Here is a 21421-nt window from a genome sequence, read left to right on the forward strand (position 1 = left end):
TGGCAATATCGCATCACGGCGTTCGTAAACTTTATATTGCTTTTCGTGGTATTGGACGATTGGAAATGTCCTAATGGAGCGGAGTGTAATTTGTAAGCGACAGCGGAATTCAACTACAACCCGTGTGTCCTACGAAAAAGATTGCAACTCTAATGACGAGTTTTCAAAGCGTTTCACTTGTTTCAGTCAAAACGAGTAAAAAAATAAACACACAGTTGTCGTTCCAGCTGACGCACTAGGATATTTTTTTTAAATATTTTCCTAAATGAAACACAACAAACTATACGGCTATTGTTCCTTTTTGAGAAATATAATACATTTACTAAGAGGATTATAATGTCCTAAGTTACAAAAAACAGGTGATTCAGTTATCAAAATGCCGGCACTTTCAGTTTCATAACCATACAGGCCTACAAGTAGCACTTTTCCTCTGCTTATTTCTAGTGAGCTTGTTCGCGTAAAAATTTTTTTTTCATTCATTATATTCATTATTTCCTACAGAAGCAAAAACGCTCCAACTTTGTAACCCATGTCAATTTTAGTGTATATTGTCAGAGGTTTCAGAGCGAATGCAACCAGAGGGCCCACCGTCTCTGTGCCCTTGAGACCGTTTATTTCTGTCACGAACACGCCATTTCGATATCGGGAACACTGCGTTATGTAGATACGCGAATATGTGAAATATGCAAGCTTAATGGGATATTTTGTTCGGTGAGGAATGATATGTTTCGTAAGGATCGTCATTTATTTTCCGTTATCTCTCATTTTGGACCGTTTGTTTTTATTTATGGCGCTTATTTGTTTATCTCTTATTTTCAGGCCTACTAACTGCTATGTCGTTCCTCTGGATGCGTAATATTTTTCTTACTTACCTACTTTACCTTATGGTGTGAAGGGATCATAACATAACTAAGTATATATTAAAACCAAATTAAAACCTACTTGTACTTAAGTCCTGAGAATAAGAGTAGGTAGGTACCTACTCTTAATAAGATATATAGGTACCTACTCTTATTCTCAGGACTTAAGTACAAGTAGGTTTTAAATAGTTTTAATTTGGTTTAAATATATACTTAGTTATGATCCCTTCACACCATAAGAAGAAGAATACATACTTGCTTTGTTACATAGGTAGGTATGAAGGTAAGATCGAAACCTTTTAGTTATTAAATTACATATATCTATAAGTAGTTTCTATTTTCAGCGCAGTTTGGCTTTAACGGGATATATAGTGAACGACCTTGTATAAGATTTTGTAAGCAAAAATTATAACTGACTCTAAAATGTCAATATCCGGGAGGAAAATGGGGACTATGTTTGTATGAACAAGCGGTCGTCTCTTTAATCTTAATTTGTGTAGTTAAATTGGCATACATAATAGAAACATGACCCGCCCCAGACTTTGACCCCACAGCAGCTTTAAGCCCCAAAACTGCTTCACGTCCGCATAAAACCGTCCGATAGGTCTTTGGAACAAAGGACCTCCTATAGTTAAATAAAATAATGTCAAATGGGACGTGTACGAACACACGAGTTACCTTCGCATTTATTCCTATGGAGGTCGCCTTTCAGTTTCGTAAACTGTTTAGTCTAAGCTGGTTTTACGGGTAATAATTTATAGGTTTTTATGAAACCTAAATACTGAAACTTTTTCGCTACTGAGTATTCTCACAAATCGCAATGGAAAAAGAGATGTAGGTACATTGTACTCGTAGGTATTTAAATTCTGCAGATTTTAATTCTGTATCATAATATGCTTTCTCTTAACAGGAGACTGGAGGTTGATTTTTTCGTAAGCATCACTACATAGTATAAAACAAAGTCGTTTCCCTGTCTGTATGCTTAGATCTTTAAAACTACGCAACAGATTTTGATGCGGTTTTTTTTTAATAGATAGAGTGATTCAAGAGGAAGGTTTATGTGTAATTTGTTAAACCGTGCGGGGCCGGGGCGGGTCGCTAGTATAGGAATATATAAAATTAGTTTTAATCTTTTTACCCGATTGCCAAAAGGGGGGAGGGTTTTGTTTTTATGATTTATATGTGGCACCTATCTTGCGTTAGACTTGTATACGTGTGTCTTATGTGATTAAAAACGGGTGCAACACCTTGATACGTTCGTGAGTTCTACGCGTTTAATGAGTTACTGTTTATTTTATACGGATAGGTACTGGCAACACACAAAATAGAAAACTTGCCTGTAGAGCAGCTCGGGCTCCATGGCGATGCAGTTCCATTGCAGTTCCTCTGGCCTCAGCTTCCTCATCTTGGAGAAGGACTGATACCGCATGGGGCGCAGCTCGCCGCCCCACTTCCATGCGCGCGCGGCGTAGTCGTAGATCCCGCCGATCCAACGGCTAACTTTCTCTGGAAATTATTCATATTTGGTAAATAAATGATGTTATTATTATATTAATTTCATTGTAAAATTTTATCAGCACGATGACTGAGATATATAAGTACCCAACAAACAATTAAGCGACACTTAGCACTTATTTTATCACCTAAAGACATAGAACGGCTGTAGAATAGCTACATATTCTAAGCTTACAGGCTCTGGTGACATCAAGGTCTTTAAGAGGTCCATGTATATATAGCTTTAAGATCCACAGCAGGGATGTAACGGATGTGGTTTTATCGGAACCGAAAGCGGAACCAGATGTTTTAAATTTAGTTTATCGGAACCAGAAACGGAATCGGAACCGAAAACGGAACCGGAACGAGAACCGGAGCCTGAGTCAGTACTATCAGTAGGTATACATTACATAACACAACACATACGAATAGGTACTTTAAATTCGAAAACACGGATAAACCAGAACATCTAATTACTCCAGCATGTGGCAAGCGGGGCTATGAGCGAATGACTGGTATAAACCTGTTTGTTTTTGATGTACACCGCTCATGTCCCGCTGCCGCGCTAAGCATTGACATCCGATATAACTTCCGTTTCAAAAGTAACGGAACCGGAACAGAAACGGATGTGTAATACCAAACGGAAGTTCCGACTTAACGGAAACGGAAACGGAGCTCTGTAACATCCCTGATCCACAGTAGCCGCTTTGGCCGCTATAACGCATTTTAAGCCGCTAGTGTTATAGCTCAAAGTGAATTCTACCACCTTAGCATCTATATGAGTAATAAGCAGCTGCAATTTTCACTTAAGGTTCTAAACAGGCGATAAAAAGTCTTTTATAGCTCTGTGTATCGCAATCGCTACTTAACTCTCTTGTATCACTTACAGTCGAAAAGAGAAGTTATGAGTCACCATTATAGATCATGAAGTCGCAGATGAGCGTTATTCAATACCTTAGTACATCTTATACTGTTGTTAGAGTCTTACTTACAACCTAAGCCTATAGCGCCATGTTAAGATGACCGATGAATCAATAAGCAAAACAAAAACTATTAATTAAATCGTAAATACTCAATAAAAATCGATACTTTTACTCAATATTTACCTAATGTTAGTATTGTTATATTTAAAACCGGACTTCACGTATATTGAGTAATTTTTCGAAAATTAAATACGGTGGACCACAAATAAAAAAATATTATATTCAGATAAATATTCAAAGGATCAGACGAGGCCCTTTAAAATTTTGTTAGTAATACATATAGTTATTGACAGTGTAATTAATTTCGCCATCATAAATCCCCAGATAACACCGGCATCAGTGAACTAAAATAATTATTTGCTTTTAATTATCCGCCATTACATTTCACTTCAAGCTGTCCCAGGCAAGCTTACGAATAATAAAACAAAATCGAAACATCTGCAACCAAAGCAGATAGGGCTAAGGAAAAAATGTGCAATTACCTTCTTGAGTGTTACAAATATTGACTTTAAATACTAATATACCATCTAAAGCTGAAAGTATCATCTATATGGCCCTACACTACTACTCAAATAGTTAGTAGTCCCTTATTTGGCACCCTTTTAAATCCTAAGTAGTTAATCAACGCTATTATAGCACTGCTTTAGCTCTCTTCTATCTCTTATTTCATCCTATAACTCTATTGTAGCGCCGTTTTACAACTCAAGGTGTTAAAATTTGTGCCCAATCCGGAGGTATTACGGAGTTATAGCCGGCTATAACTCCTATTTTTAGAACATCAATAGAACCTCTGGAGTAAACAAACGCTATGTAGATCTCTTTTAACCCTTATATTTAGCGCCTAATGTTAGTTGGGTAGGTACGTTAAGTTATATCCTCCGCAGGACGAGTATTTAAAATAGTTAAATAAGTAGTAATGCGATGTTGTCAATGGACACTCGAAAAGTTTGCTATTTAAACTATTCAAAGTATCTATTTATTAGAAACTAAATAAAGCTGAAGTGAAAAAAAATAAGGTACAATTTTACGCGCATGTCACGAGATTGGAGATATAAAAAAGAATGCAAGTAAGAGTGGTGGTGGCTTGTTAGTTGCTTAAATTGCGAAACGACGTCCAGGAACGCCATTTGAATGTAAAAAAATTATTTTGGGTAATAGCGTGACATTGGAAAAACTGTTTCTTTAATGATGTTAAGTTTGCTCACCAATGCCTGGTTTATTGAGGTAGTTTCTTAAGTGGCGGTCCTCCCATCGGGCCGGCACTGTTAGGTTGCTTTCATGATCCTGAAAAAAACAGAACAATTTTAATTGTAATTTTTTACACACTAGATCTTTTCATCATAAAATAAAATGGTTATTATATAAATGCTTTACGCAGCGCGTCACAATAGTCACAATTCTAGTGTAACTCGAGTTCTTTATTTTATATAATTTAAACACGTTTGATGCAAGAATACATTTTTATTCCATTAATCAACTAGTAATTTGTTTGGTTCAGAAATCCTTGAGATGACAAAACTTTATGATTTCAGTTGACGAACGCGCGGCCGGTGTAGGTATTTCTGAAGGTAATAAATCAGATATTTTTGTCACAAACGTTTCTTGTGTGAATTACATTGTATTTAACGATTGCTTGGAACTATTTGAGAATATGGCCAATATATTGCCGCCATAGTACCTACGTAATGGCAATAGTGGACAAGACGGCAATTAAAATTTCCTGAAAATGCCGCAAAACAAAGTAGCAAGGGACAACATCAATAATAAAATGTCGATAAAACACCGAATACTTACACCATAACACTTATAATAAATATGTAAGTATGTATTTATACTTGTATCTTAGGTAGCATAGAACAGAAATAGCTACTAGGGCGAAGTGTTCAAAAAATATTCACACGTCTCTATTGACAAGAGAGTAAGAGAATAAGACAATTTACAAGGTTAGTTTTTGGGCGAACACATGAGGAGTCCCGACTAAATACGTTATAAATTCTCCTAATTTTCCGCACATGTGCGTATTGTGCGTAGCTTCTCATCCAAAGGGTTAACACACGTTAATTTTATATTTTTGTGCTTAAAATACCTTTATATTAAACTCTATAAGATCTAACATAGGTTCGATTTTTGTTTGAACCAAATTATTGATTTCACTCTTTGCGTATTTCGATTGTCCCAAGATTTTTTCACACGAGAACTTGTTATTTGCTAGGAAGTTGACTTAAATTGTTTGCAAAGCTTTGGATACACAGGTAGATTTGCTTGGAGACGTAGCGAGGTTTTTCTTAGAGAAAGTTTATTTGAAATCATATCGGGTATTTATTAACATTGGGATCGAAGACCTGTTTCCGATACGGATTTTAACATTTGACCTTTGCAGGTCAAAGAAACAAAAGACATCAACGAAATGTACGAACTTAAAGCTATTAAAAAGTAGTAAATTAAACAGGTGTTAAGAAACTAAATCAAAAATTAACTCCAGGAACAACTAATGTACTTATATCCCTACTTTGTGTACATATTTTAAGTATCATAAATAGCAAGAAATTGAAATACAAGGATAGCAAAACCAGCTAGCACGTTCGAAATCATATAATCAATTTCAATGTCTAGATCTAGCTTTACCTGTCGATCATAAACAAAACGAGATACGAATACAAAGTGTTACGTAAAAATATTCGCGATTTTGCACGTGTTACGTTTTTTTACCGCATCCCAGACGGAACAAATGGCTTATAGCGATCACTGGCATCTCAAGGGCTTCATTTTGAACCGATAATCGCTTCAATAATAGTTTCAATCGATTTTGTTACGCTTGTGATATATCGATGACGTTGTCCGAATCGATAGATATCTATTTTTGTTCGTTTAAATTTAAAATGGAAAATGTATTAATTACCTATTAACAAGTCTGCGATTGCTACAAATCTTTTAGCTTGGAAACTCGTCTTCCTAGAACTTAAACCCAGTAATCAAACATTTAAATAGTAGATTCCCGACCCTCCAGTAATAACTATGACTACTATGAGACATAATAATTGGATTCTTTTTTTGTTGAAATTCTAAATCGGCACACCTGCCTAAAATATCGAGGTTCCTATCAGTTCCTTCTAATTAATCCCGATATCAAGCCAGATCCGATAATTTTTTTTTTTTAATTGATTTACGCTATTAAAAAAATTAAATATCGGTATGTTCAATTATTTTAAAACGGCTAATAATTAGAAGAACGGCTTTATGCGCAAACGCATTGAAATTCAAGTGAAAATAATTTATACCTATTCTTTCTTTTCATTTGAAGATTAAAATACGAATAGATTGTACGGTATTTATGATTTTTATTATTTTATAATATCACCTTAGGGCTAAGGGCATATAATTGCGCCATAGCCCACAAAAATTTGATATAAAATAGATTCATGTGACAGAAAAAATTAAGAGCACGAAGCACTAAGCATACCTACTCGTATTGTTTTTTTTTTACTTATTTAGAATTAAACTGTACTATATGCAAAATCTTACAGTTAAAAGCTACGTTGCCGTCTGGACTAATGAGGTGTTGCCAAATACTTTGATTCACGGCTCATGTAATATTAGATTGTAAAGGACTATTAATTAGGTATTTTAGATGCATCGAGATCGTAAAATCAGTGTCTCTAACCTAGATCACAGTTTCATACATGAACTAGTCTATGAATGTCATAAGTTGTACAAGATGTTTAGAGTTAGATACTATTGCTCCATATTACCGTTGATAATTCAATTACTGTATCTCGTAAGTTTATAATGAATGCGCCTGTATCGATTACGAGGCACACCATTAGCCAGTTTTATCAACAACCGCCCACACCTTAGTCGGAAAGGTGATAAATCTAGCAGTGAAATTGTGTGCCAAACGTTATCAGTGAGCGAGCGTGGGCCCTAATAGGGCCTTAGTGTTCGCTGGAGAAAACGATTAAGCAGCTGACCAACAAGATTATTAGAATTTCCTTTATTGAATCCGAAGCCAGCAAGTAGCCTTCCAGCCGAGTCATATATAGTGCTTTTCTCAAAAATGGTGCAAGAAATAGAAATATTTTACAGAAGCAACGTTCTAATTTTCACAGAAAAAAGTAAAACCATTAAAAAGATTTGCTTGCCGCCTTTTTTTAAAAAAAAGAAGTGTAGGTATTTTTCTGCTGAAAATACGCCAACGTATTTGAGACACCTAATAAAATATTTGCGGTACCAACATTATAATCAGGGGTCGGACAAAAAGTGCGGATGACGTAAAAATGACGTAATCTTGCACACAGGATGATGTTTGAGTTTGTATTTAAACTTCCGTGTGACATGTAGTAACAAAGTAATATTAATGAAGTAACAAAATAATCGTAAATAAATCCATGGAATTAATAATACAGGTGGTAGGGTGATGTAGTGAATAAAATAAATTTCACGAAACGTGTTACCATAAGGTATAATTATTTGAAATTAGTTAGAACGCTTAGAACAAGTCTGTGGGATCCTCAGATAAATAGGTTTAATAGTCAAAAGTGGGAACAGTAGGTAAGATTAGTAAAAAAAAAAAAAAATTTGATGTTATTATACTTTTATAGCTAAATTTTAGCTAAATATAATCGTGAAGATACAATATTTATTGTTCATCTGATTGACAATGTGTCAGGTCAGTCAAAAACGTACTTACTCATTTCAAGTGGCGATATCGTTTAATAAAGAGGTTGATAAATGATAAGTGATAATTGTTTATGAAAATCAAAAATACTATTTGAAATCATCCTATAAGTGGTTTGACGTCATCCGCACTTTTTATCCGACCCCTGATTATAATAAATATCTGGGTGACCGAGCTTCGCTCGGAAAACATAAAAAAACTCGAAAATGCGCGTTTTCCCAGAGATAAGACCTAGCTAGATCGATTTTTTGCCCTCAATAACCCCCATATAGCAAATTTCATCGAAATCGTTAGAGCCGTTTCCGAGATCCCCGAAATATATATATATATATATATATATATAAATAAATAAATAAACAAGAATTGCTCGTTTAAAGGTATTAGATAAGTGCTGATCATCTGTTTGGCTGTTTAATGGACCTATTTGATTATGGCCATTTAAAGTTTTAAAAAGTTTGGAACTCGTTATATAATGGGATTTGTATGCAACATTGCAGTCCCGAAATCGAGACTGCAATGTTTTTAACTTTTTAATTTTTTGAATGACCATAAACTACGCACTTCGCGACCTATTTTTTAACCGGCAACGTCGATTTTGCCGTCCATTTTTGAGAAAAAGAAATAAAAATATACGAGGGTCGATATATTATATGCGAGTGCCGAGTAATACGAGTATGGATTTTACATTCGTCACCGTCCACATTTTTATTGCTTTGAGTTTGACAATATTTGTTTAGTTTAGAGTTTGTGCGGAAAGAGAAGAGTCTTGAAATGTATGGGGCCCAATACATTCCACGACTCTTTTCTTTCCGAACTGACTCTAGCTGCCTTGACGGAGGGCTTTCAATATTTATTAACATTTCAGTCAGAAACAATTTTATACCTTAAGTATCAAGATTATATCAGGAGCTGTAATCGAACTTTTAAAATCTGAACCTGATTTGATATTGATTCGACATCAATCACCGTGCAGTTCGCTCATTCTTTTTTTTTTCAAGCGAGATGCACTGTCTAATGACATGCAATTAATACTTGAATTTAATATTTCTGTTGCCACATAGTACATACCTACTCCACATTGTCACTCAATTTTCGCTATTTCAATATTATCTAATCTATAAAGCGCGCTGTCGTCTTCTGCACGGGATCCGTGTTACTGAAACAGTTATTATTAGAACTGGAAACATTAGCTAAATTTGCATCAATCTATGAAATTATAACTAGGTCAACTTTATGATTTAGATTGACCTACGAGTTAGGAAGATATTCTCTCATACCTATCACGATATTTTTTATTGCTGACTGCTAACGTGAAGCGTTTAGTCTCCCCAACTCTTTCACAACAATTAAACCGCAACTCACTATGATTCACGACTTACTATATTAAATCTTGACCTCATAACGAGAACTCGGAATAACATCCCTATAATTTACGACTGGCGATTATTTAGCCAAAATAAAAGTAGGTTGGAATTCGTATGTATTTTGTTTATATTTGAAAAGATCTCTCGTCAAAGTCAAGGGCGCAACAAGAATAGTGAGAACGAAGCGCAATCCATTAAATAAAACCAAGTGCTTATACAATAAATAGAACAAAGCGAATCTGGTAGATCGAAAATAGTTATGGATACGATGGAAGCTTAAAAATCTGATTACAGTCTTGTTGCCGGCTCCCGTTTCTTTCTTTTAAATAAAATCTTACGTATGATACGTATACTTATGATATTAGTTTTAATCTTTGATTTATATAATAACTTTTTCGGCTGAGTATGTAACTGTACGTAATGTGCTCGTTTCTTAATGACTAAAAAAGGTTTTTATCTTTCGACATTTACCTATGTATCCATATCTAGGTATATACTTATAATTTGACATAGATGCCATGTCACTTTTGTGTGCGAAAATATTAAACGATCGAAATATTTTTTATATGCTTTCATTGGAAACATTTCTTCATGAAAAGAAGAATTACAAATTCACGAACAAACAAAATACTCAAAGCCGTATCTATTCCGCACAATTCATCTTCAGGATATCGTAATGTCTAGATCTTAGGCAGTGCTCATTGTGATGCTGATGGCGGACACCTGTTGCCAACCGCACAGGCTGGAAGTGTTTATTTTCAAATCCACACGTAGTTTTAATCGAAATTAAACCTTGTATCGTTTTAGTCAAAGCATACATTCGACAGCTTTTCAAAAAAGTAGAGGGAATGTGAAAACAACTTTATTGCAGAAAACATATACAACAATCTACAAACGGCGGAATATATGCCAAATGGCCTTCTAAACAAGTCAACCATACCTCTATGGTAGGTATAGATGGATATGGTCAAACATACAATTGGGATAAAGAGAAAAGTTTTGATTGAATAAAAAAACTAACTCTACTTATAAACTACATATCTATGTACTAGACAAATGAAATTTAAATTATATAAACTGTTACAAATAAACATTTTTTTCATTTTCATTATAATAAGTCAAAGGTAGGATCTGTCAAATTGTTGCTAGTTGCATCACGGATGATCCATGGTCAAGTGAGAATATTAAAGTGTACCGCGAACAAAGCTTTGTGCGGTACACTAGAAATTCTTGATGTGATCGAGATTACGAATCCGAGATATGTTGTCAAAAATAATATATGGGATTCCAGATAAAATGCGATTAGTAACTGGTATTACGTAGTATGTATGAATTTTTAAACCAGTTTGAAATAAAATAATTCTGGTTCTATTATATTATTATAAAGGACCTTAAATATTTTGAACTAATCCTATAGGCATCCCCACGTTTTGACGGCCACTGCTTGCGAGGCAATAACTGTTCATTTCATCACCATTTGTCGCACCTAATTTATGGTTCCCCGAGCTTCCCAGCTTTTGAGCTCTGTTGTTGGATTACCTCTAATTGCTTCTGTAGTTTATTACTAAACTTCTTCATTATGATTATTCTATTCTTTCAAATAGTTAGCCGGTTTGTATTTTTTAATCTTTTACATTAGGCGTCAGTGTATTCAGAAATATTATATGATAATATAAATTTGAATATATTCATTCCCTGACAACCAACTAAACCAAACCAAAAATTATTTGTGAATGTAATGTAAAAATGAAACAATAAACAAACGTTAGCGATGTTGCTGATCACCGCAGTTGGGTGAGAGTTTAGTTTGACGTGGTCGGCATCTACTTCAGCACATCAATAGGTTTTTATATTCTTGAATCAAACAATTAAAACAGTTTATGCGTCTGCGTCTATTGATGGTTATGCGGGCCGGAGGATCCGTATACATGCCGTGAACAAAAAAAACGGGATTTCGTTCACTGCGTCTCTTTCGCTTAAATATGTAAGAGCGATAGAGAGAAAAGTTTCGAATTTCGATGTTCGTGGTAGACCCTCAGCACATCGAATAGTGCGTTTTTAATCACTTTATAGATTAATCGTTGATTCCTCTTTTATCACGGTTCAGCTTCGTACGAATTCTCTCACGTACAGAGTACGGTCGGTTTAATGTCGCAAGTGATAAATATCTACAGGAGGGCCCGTTAAATTGGCCCTGCTCCAGGACTAGAATCTGGCGAACTTCAAACTGATTTCCGAAACGACTTTGATAATGGATGAACACTTTCCCTTTAATACTTGTATAACTCTAGCGTTTACAGTGTCACTGTCAGTGTTATTGTCGTCTACTTTTATAAATAGTTAACAGAATATTGCAGCAATCCATCAAAGAACTAATCAAGACCACGAGAAAAATGATAATTTGAAATGATAACTGATATTGAAACTGAACAACGAGAAAAACGACTACTAGTTATTAGGTACTTACTTCGTAGTTCCATAAACGACCAAAAATAGACACATTGGTGGTTCTAGGAAATATCAACGTAGAGAGCTGATCCTAGGAGCAATAATAATATGATTAGGACAACGTGAACGTCCAGCCAGCAGAGTGTCAAAGTATTAAAGAAGTGTGAGAGATCATATATTGTCTTTTATCTTTATAAATGTGGGACAAGTTGCAGAACAATTCGCATGTTTACTTAGACAGATAAGCGTGGGAACACTTACTCGTAAAAACTATGACATCACGGGCAAACTCGCCAACTAGGTTATACCCAAGGTTTCCAACGGAATCCAGCTTGTGGAATTAATATTGTTTTCATCGTAATCTTGTCATGAACATGCATAATTAAAAAAAACTAAACTATTTATTTTCATGGTATTTATTATAGTAGTGGTGCCACATGTGCTACGATGAACAGTCCTATAATAATTATTTAAATATTAATAGACACGGACGATTAGCTAGTATTGTGTCATTACGGTTATTTATTTATTTTATTTATTTGGGGCATTACCAGCAATTCAAAAGCGGCCAAGTGCGAGTCGGACTCGCCCATGAAGGGTTCCGTATTTAGGCGATTTATGACGTATAAAAAAAAACTACTTACTAGATCTCGTTCATACCAATTTTCGGTGGAAGTTTACATGGTAATGTACATCATATATTTTTTTTTAGTTTTATCATTCTCTTATTTTAGAAGTTACAGGGGGGGGGACACACATTTTACCACTTTGGAAGTGTCTCTCGCGCAAACTATTCAGTTTAGAAAAAAATTATATTAGAAACCTCAATATCATTTTTGAAGACCTATCCATAGATACCCCACACGTATGGGTTTGATGAAAAAAAAAATTTTGAGTTTCAGTTCGAAGTATGGGGAACCCCAAAAATTTATTGTTTTTTTTCAATTTTGTGTGAAAATCTTAATGCGGTTCACAGAATACATCTACTTACCAAGTTTCAACAGTATAGTTCTTATAGTTTCGGAGAAAAGTGACTGTGACATACGGATGGACAGACAGACGGACAGACGGACAGACGGACAGACAGACAGACAGACATGACGAATCTATAAGGGTTCCATTTTTTGCCATTTGGCTACGGAACCCTAAAAAGTAATGTATAGCATAGTGAACAGAAATCAAAGCCTTATTATGAACTAGGGATTGCAGAACCGGTACTGTTTAAAAGAACCGGGATTTTCGGTACCGGGCAAAAATGGAACCGGGATTTCCCGGTATTTTCGGTACTTTCGGGACTGCCTTCAAAAATCAGTTTTCACATCAATTTTCAGTAAAAAAAAGGGTAAAACGACCACGAATCTTTCTTAAAACAATAAAAAAGTAGCACTTCTTTTGTACCATAATATGTGTCTTTAAGTCACTCTTTAAGTCTATTTGTTTTTTTTTCCTAAACTACATGATATTTTTACTATCTTTGTTGATTGGCAAAAACTGAATTGTGGCTCAGTAATCTCATCATTTTTTTAATATGTAAGACGTTTTGTGAAAAAGGATAAAAAAAATTGATAATTTTCGCATGCATTCAAAATGGGATGTGGACCTTCGAACATATAATAACAGAACTATCAATACGACAAATCAAGAAATTATTCAGTCAGAATTATTAAATTAATTTAAAATATCATTATCATTTGTGAGTTTCTTATAAGTACCGTGTTTGAATTTGAATTAAAAGTACAAAATTGTCTCTATTTTTGCTTCTAGTTAGTATACAAATATGAAATAACCAATTGTTCGTATAAAATTATTTAGCGTACAAACATTTATGCCCTTAAACTCCTTAAAGTATCAAATTACGCAATTTTATATTGTCGGCATTGCCAAACCCATTGACTTTTTTTTTAATTTATTTTAATGTAGTGGTCAGCCGTAAAAGTATTACCATCAGCCTTAGATGGATAAAATATATTTATTTTCTTTATAAAACATGATATTTCATGCTAAGTAACAGAAAGCAGTCAACTATTGTACCGGAAATTTTAGTCCCGAAAATCCCGGGAGTACCGGGATTATAATTTTGAAATCCCGGTTCTTTGCTTGGCTCTAAATCCCGGGAATTCCCGGTACTTTCGGTACCGGTATTTCCCGGGAGCAAACCCTATTATGAACCCACTGCTCGCGGTTTCAGTTTTTTCCTCTGCTGGCATTATGCTCTTTTTAATGCTCTTTTTTATTTAACAGTACGTAATGTGAAATAAATTAAAAAAATCATAAAGGACTGCAACATTTGTCGATAACGAGAGGGGCATTTCATGAGTCGAAACTTAGAGGCGTATCTGAGGTTAGTTTTAGTAGGCGTGTCTCACTCCGCGATTTCGTCGCTTTGCTACAGGTAGCTAAATACTTTTTTTGTACTCATCCGTTCGGCCCCAAGTTTGGGGAAAGCCATTAGCCGCGCGTGGCGCTGTCGCCACCTAGCGGCCATATCTGTGCTGATCGTAACAGACGCGTTTTGTTAGAGAGTGAGTCTTCTGTACTTAGTACTATTATTTATTCTGTGGTTTTAGATAGTACCTAACATTCAAGCCATTCTGCGCCGGGCGGGACGACAGATTAATACTCTCTTTGATCTTGGATTTCTTATTCCCAGACGCTTACCGAGCACACCGTCAGGGCCGGATTTTCGCCTAGGCCCACAGGGCCCGGGCCTACAAGCCCAGGCAACCTAACAATGGTTTTGAGATAGAGAAGCCCCCCCCCCCCCCCCCTAAATTCTTGCCATACCAAGTGCCTAGGGGCCCCAGGTCTCGAAATCCGGGTCTGCACACCGTCTAAAGGAATCAGTTTAATTTGATCTATGAGCAGAGACCCGTAGCAATCTAGCAACTACGCTGGGTGATCTCACATATACTGGTTGTCTGACATAATAACATCCACATAAATAACAACCAAAGTACTCTGTTTTCGTACTCTTTCTCTTTGTCACATCATGGAGTGACAGTGCAGCTGTCTAAAATGCATATTACCGTAAAATGGGGTGAGTAGGGTCGCGGGGAGAGTTCGGTTATGAATGGGGAGAGAAGGGATGAAAGGATTGAAAGGGGGGTGAGATGGATTTTTAAGGCTACTGCTACAAAAATAATGTATTCCAATTTAAAATGGAGCTATAGTAATTCTCCGATCCAACGATCCGAAAACGATCCAACAATCATCCAAAATCACCTTTGTATGAAAACCCAACTCACCCCAAATACGAGGGACTACGGGGTGAGGTGCGATTTCCTGTTTATCGTCAAAGTTATGAAATGGAACTAAGTACCCAAAATAAAATAAAAACTAAAATACAAACGTCCGGAACACTTATTATATACACCATTCAGTTTACATATATGTAAAAATAAAATGTTATCGAGGTTTGAATGTCAGTTTTGCACCTACTCACCCCATTTTACGGTATTATGTCATATCAAAGAGGTATGACGCATTCCTTTATTTACACGAATGTATAGCAGTATAGCAGAGCGAGAATGGATAACTGCTAACCATGGTGCAAAATATTTTTTTATTAATGCTAAAGACAATAGTTATTTGTACAACAAGAGATCAAAGTTTGATATTTCTTCGAGTGCTTATTTTGAGTCCCGTGCAAGCGAAAGATTCTATAATAGATTCACGAGCGTAGCGAGTGAATCTAATTTAGAATCTTGAGCGTAGTAAGGGACTCAAAAGCGCACGAGATGTAAATAACTTTGATCTCGTGTAGTACACAACATTTTTCACCTCAGCAGTGAGAACATATTAGAGAACCCGAAAAATGTATTCCTTCTTCATCACTTACCTCTATTCACTCATGTTTTCTTAAGATATACCAACAATTAAATTTTCACCTCAGCAGCTCGAACAAGGGTACTTTGCTACTTAAAAACAGTGAGCAAAATCGCATTTTGCTCACTGAGTGAGCAAAATCGCATTTTGCTCATTTTGTCCTTTCAGTGAGCAAAATGCGATTTTGCTCACTGTTTTTAAGTAGCAAAGTACCCTTGTTCGAGCTGCTGAGGTGAAAAATAATATGGACATGATAACTATATCCTATAGTATGATTTGTGCCAATGATGATGATAAATTACTGTGTCGATGACGTAAACTATTTAAAGTACAGTCCTGAGAATTGAACAATAAAAATGAAGATTTATTTCCAGTTTCCAGCGTATGATTGCAGTGTTAGTTTTTTCAATTGGTTGAGTATCTCCACGGGGTCTCACTTTTGCATACATCATATTAACAGCCCGGGCGGGCAATTATATCGTAGATCCTCGGGTCCTTGCCGAATGCGCAGCTGCGCGCGTTTGTTTAAAATGCTGGCGGGCTTTCCTAATCTTTATATTTACAACTTTGGGAACAAATCAAACAATGTTTTATCAAATATTTTGATTTGTGTTTTTAAGCAAGTACTTAGATTTTTAGTAAGATAAGTATTTTTAAGTACACACTACTATTTTTAAATTATAAACTGAAAATAGATGTCATATATTAAAGAACAAGTGACGAAGCCCTTCAGTGGTAAAGGTCTTTCGATATTGTAAATATGTTACTTCTGCTATTTAATAGGGACTAGGGAGACTTATCCCATTACCCCCATTTTACAATGATTGTAAGTAATCAACACAATCAATTTTAGGTAAATACACATTTTTAGAATTCATTATCCCCATTATTGTGATGTACATACTTGTTTTGAAACATGAACAGCCTTAGTTAATGCCGCGCGTCAGTTCCACGCGACGCGTTGATTGCTAATATGCACTGTGGTCGATGTAGACCCGGCTGTTCGCGACTCGACCTATTAAGCTAGTTATCGCCACCCGTTTGATATTTTTGTTTACAAACGATGGCGTCAACCATGGCGCCGTGGTGACAATGTAGGTTAGATGTTTAATGGATAGGATTCAAGGGGTGAACAGGAAAATTGCGAGTGACATGTTCTGAGTCGTACGGGAAATGTTTGAGTTGCCTAATGTATCAGCTAAAACTCAAAATATCCCCATAAGGTATGCCTTAACTCTATGGAGTATGTTGATACCTACATGAGGTACCAATTGATACATAAAACACCCCATAAACGCTTGTGCAGTGAGCACACTGTCGTATCTTGTTTGCTTCCAGATTTAAATTGTGAAGTGAAAACCTCTTTAGCGGCGCTGTGCACTTTTTGAGGTGGGGAAAAAATGTTAAACTCGCGAGTGATGACGTGACCGTAAGACGGACACGTGACCTGATCCAAAAACTGTTACATGTAATGTCATTGAATTTTTCTTTATTGATTTAAATGCCATTTCGCTCTAACTGGTATTAATATAACTCGAGTACTATAACTACAGTGATGTGCTTAGGGGTTTCAAGTAATGCGACGAAATAACGCTAGATGGCGTTAACCTCAAATATACATAGTGCATTTTGCACTAGTCATTGAGTTTTCACTTCTGCCGGCACTTCCTGAGTGCAACCCGTTGTTTTTTTAAATAGGTATTTATTACACTAACGAACACCGGGTGAACATATCTACATTTTTATACATATACCTACAATTAGTAGATATACGCACAATTTTTATTCCTTTTTCGCTCAAACAAGTAAACTTTTTCTAGAATAAATCACACCGAGTTCGCCTTTTGTACAATGTGTTTTATTATGTGCAATAAAGATTAAATAAATAAATATTTTTTTGTTTGTATTTGTCAATCATATTTTAAGTTATATAGGATATTTAAGTACCTACATATAACGCTCCCGCCTGTAAACGGTCCCACAATATTCCTAGACATAATGTTTACAATGGATTCATTGAGCTGTAAGGCTGACATGGCCGTGGGACTATAATATCGTGTAGGTAAATATATGTAATATTATATACCCTGTAGGTGATGTCATTGTTGAATATCTTCTGATTTTATGTCAAAGCTAAATATGTTTACATATTTATAAACAATTTGAATAATATCAATTATAATAAAAAAACCGTGTTGGTTTCTAATGTAAAATTCGCTTTTGTGGTTTGATTTTTTGCAGCAATTTGGCTTAGGTGCTAAAATTAACAAAATCAATATTAATTACTCACTTGTATACTAACGCCTTGCTTAAACTAATTTAAAGTAATAGACACTTACCAATTTAAAATTCACTAAGATTTCTCGCGCCTAAGAACCTAGACGTTTCTGTGGATAAATAATTATGCTAATTGCAAGCAGAGCTTAAAATGTATAATTTAGAAGCAACATTTGCAAGTCAATTCTTATTATATTTTCCATTTATCAAAATTAAACTCTATCCCCAATCAAACTGAACAGTGTCTTCTTTGTACTTATACCTAAATCTCTTAAAATAAATAATATATCGTCGGTCCGTTTTATGTTACCTATCTAAATACAACTAAGTTATGGTAAATACCATTTTTGCATCTTAGACATATATTATAAGCTGATAAAGTCTTGTCGATTACTAAATAGCAGCATTAGACTCTGTGCGGAAAGAGAATTAAGGATCTTGGAATGTATTGGTACTCACTCAATCATACATTCCACGATTGCCAAATAGATCATAGATTGCCACGACTCTTCTCTTTTCGGACAGACTCTAATCACTACACATTTTGATGGTTTCTATGGGATAGATAGGTACACATTTTTTTTGTTTCGGGGGTTTGCTCATAGTAAAAGTTGTTCAGTAAGACATGTATCATTCAATACAGAATAGGGTTGAATGTATGTATAGGTTACTTACGAGTTAATAAAAAAAATCCCTGTAATTAATTCGTGTAGGCAAATCTTTTCTTAATGCATCTATTTAATATATTTTTTATGTACTTAAGTAGTAATTTGTTTTCTCTTTACATATCATATCAAAATATGTCTTAATACCATATATTTAATAATGTAAAGATAACTTCATGTAATTAGGTTTATTACTAAAAATGACTATAATACGTTACATTACATACGTACGTACCTACGTACGTAATGTATGTATTACGTAGGTGAAAATAATGTCTACCAGCGTTGAGTTCTTTCACTGCGTTTCTTCTTGACAATCAATTGAAATTAGCCTCCTCTTATTTATAGCTGGTAGACTAACTTGACATGAATGCCATGTAAAAGCACGCCTGTGGCCTCCTTACCGAATGAGGATCAGACAAGACATTCATTTATTTTAAGGACACTGAGAATATCAGCAGCAACTGTAACTTTGGGGCATCTTTCGATGTTTAATGATAATTAGATCTTAATTTTACACGACTTAATGTGTAGGCAATTCGATTAAATATTAAACATAAGGTATACATTCCGGAATATTCAAAATAACGCGTTAAATATGTCGAGATTGAATTATTTACATAATTTAAGTATCTACGAACGAATACATTAGATTAGCATGAGTAGTTCAAGTTCATCACGACTTTGTAATAAGTAAATACACGTGCGTGACTTGTATAGGAATGAAATACGAATAAGTATTACTGTTACATTACATAGGTATGTACTATGTAGTTAAATTATTTTGCTCTAATTACAAAAAGATTGAGAAATATATTTTACAGTACATATGGGGCTACTTTTCCGCACTAGTGCGTAAAATAGCACTTTTCGTGCGTATGTCGAAACTTTAAAGTGCCATATGTACTGTAAAACGTTGTTCGATACACGTGCGAATAGCCCTACGAGTTCGGCCGCAGCTCCACCCAAACGACGGCCCGGCAAGTTCGCACGAGCCGCTGCTAAAAGGACGCGAGACGATTCCTTCTCCCCGCAAGGAGATAACAAAAAGCAGCGACTAGTGAGCCCAAGCCAACCGCTGTCGTATGCACAAACAGCGGCATCTGACATGACGATCGTCATTACTGACGCGAAGTCGGGGAAGATCACCGCTGAACACTCTAACGCCATCCTCCGCGGGTTGCACCAAGCAATCGTGGCGGAGGCGAGAAACAAACTGGTAGGAGTCAGGCCACCTAAATTCAAGGGCAAGCCTGTCTTCGCTGAAGGGCAGCTGAGGGTCTTCGCAGAAGACGAATACTCGGCCGCCTGGTCTCAGCGATGCGTCCAGGCCCTAACCTTGCCAGACATCTCCCTCAAGGCGGTTCGCCAGTCGGAGATGGCAAGGAGAGTTAAGTGCGGGCTCCTAATACCGAACATCAACAACTCGTCCTGGGAAGACGTCCGTCAGGCAGCTGACGGTCTAAGGTACCAGAACGAATGGGCCAAGGTTGACACTTGGTCCATAATCGAGATACTGCGGCAAGACCAGGGGTGGTTTGTCGCCTTTACAATCCCCGAAGACCTCGTCCCCGCCTTCATGGAGAGGGGCAGATCCCTGAACTGTGGAGTGGGCAATGTCTACCTCAGGTTCAGGGGTCCCGGAGGCAAATACCTGGACCAGCCTCCCACCCTGCAGGGTTCCACCCTAAGGGTAACGGGAGCACAGGTCCCCAGTGAACTGGCCGCGGGCACCTCCGGGCAGAGTAAGTCTGTCTCCGGCGAGAGAATTGCCCCCCCAGCTCTACCCAAGCCGACGATACCCGAACTCTCGGAGGATGAACTCCTTGGCACTGGTGAGGGACCAGCCGGGACATCATCCGAGGGTGAGGACTTGTCGGCTTGGATAGAGTCGGGGCTGGTCGACATGTTGAAGGAGGGAGGGGAGATGCAAGATGCCGCCCCCACCACCGACAACATGGACACCGACTAGTGTCCTCCAAGCAAACCTCCAGCACAGCGTGGCCGCTACGGCCCAACTGTGACGCTGTCTGGTAGGTTTGCCAACAGCCGTTGCCCTCCTACAAGAACCCTGGACGGGCAACGGACACATACGCGGGCTCTCCGACACGAAAGGTAAGCTCTATTACTCCGCGGTACATGCCGTCCCTAGGGCATGTATCCTAACTACTAACAATATTATTGCACAACCGCTCACTGAATTCTGTTCCAGAGACCTGTGTGCGATTAAACTACAAGTTCCACTGCCAACAGGCTGTCGCGACCTAGTCCTTGCCTCGGCGTACATGCCAGGAGAGGACGAGCCACCGCCCGCCGAACTACAACGACTGGTCAACCACTGCGAGAGATCAGGCCTCGCAATAATCATCGGGGCCGACTCCAACGCACATCACCCGCTGTGGGGAATGAAGACCAGTAACAACAGAGGTAAGACACTTGTTGAATATCTTGTGACTACTAATCTAAACATTCTCAATGTAGGCGCTGAACCAACATTTGTAAACAAACGATGCAGGACGATTATCGATCTGACTCTGGCGTCAGAGGAGGTCAGTGAACTAGTCATGGGATGGCACGTCTCCCAGGAGGCCTCCTGCTCAGACCATAGATGGATTCGCTTCAATCTACTAGCATCTAGCGACACACCAACCGCCCGGAGGAATCCCAGGAAGACGGACCGAGCCAGTTATAGGAAGGCCCTAGGCGAAAGCCTTGATCTGCTTCCACCGAGGGATGACCTTCGGGAACCGGCTCAGATAGAACAGCAGGTAAATATCTTAACCGATACCCTCATAGACAGCTACCACAAGGCGTGCCCCCTAAAACCACC

General features: G+C 37.0%; 1 protein-coding gene across 1 annotated transcript in view; it reads right to left on the bottom strand.

Moving 5' to 3' along the window:
- Positions 1-21421, bottom strand: part of LOC134650352 (uncharacterized) — a 157587-nt gene that overhangs the window by 7402 nt on the left and 128764 nt on the right. Inside the window, exons 4-5 of the mRNA XM_063505314.1 lie at positions 4543-4621; positions 2198-2366 (exon numbers count right to left, since the gene is read on the bottom strand). Coding sequence (XP_063361384.1) covers positions 2198-2366; positions 4543-4621 — 248 coding nt within the window. The remainder of the gene's footprint in view (positions 1-2197; positions 2367-4542; positions 4622-21421) is intronic.

The sequence above is a fragment of the Cydia amplana genome, chromosome 8 (assembly GCF_948474715.1).
Source record: "Cydia amplana chromosome 8, ilCydAmpl1.1, whole genome shotgun sequence".
NCBI classification, from domain to species: Eukaryota; Metazoa; Arthropoda; class Insecta; order Lepidoptera; family Tortricidae; genus Cydia; species Cydia amplana.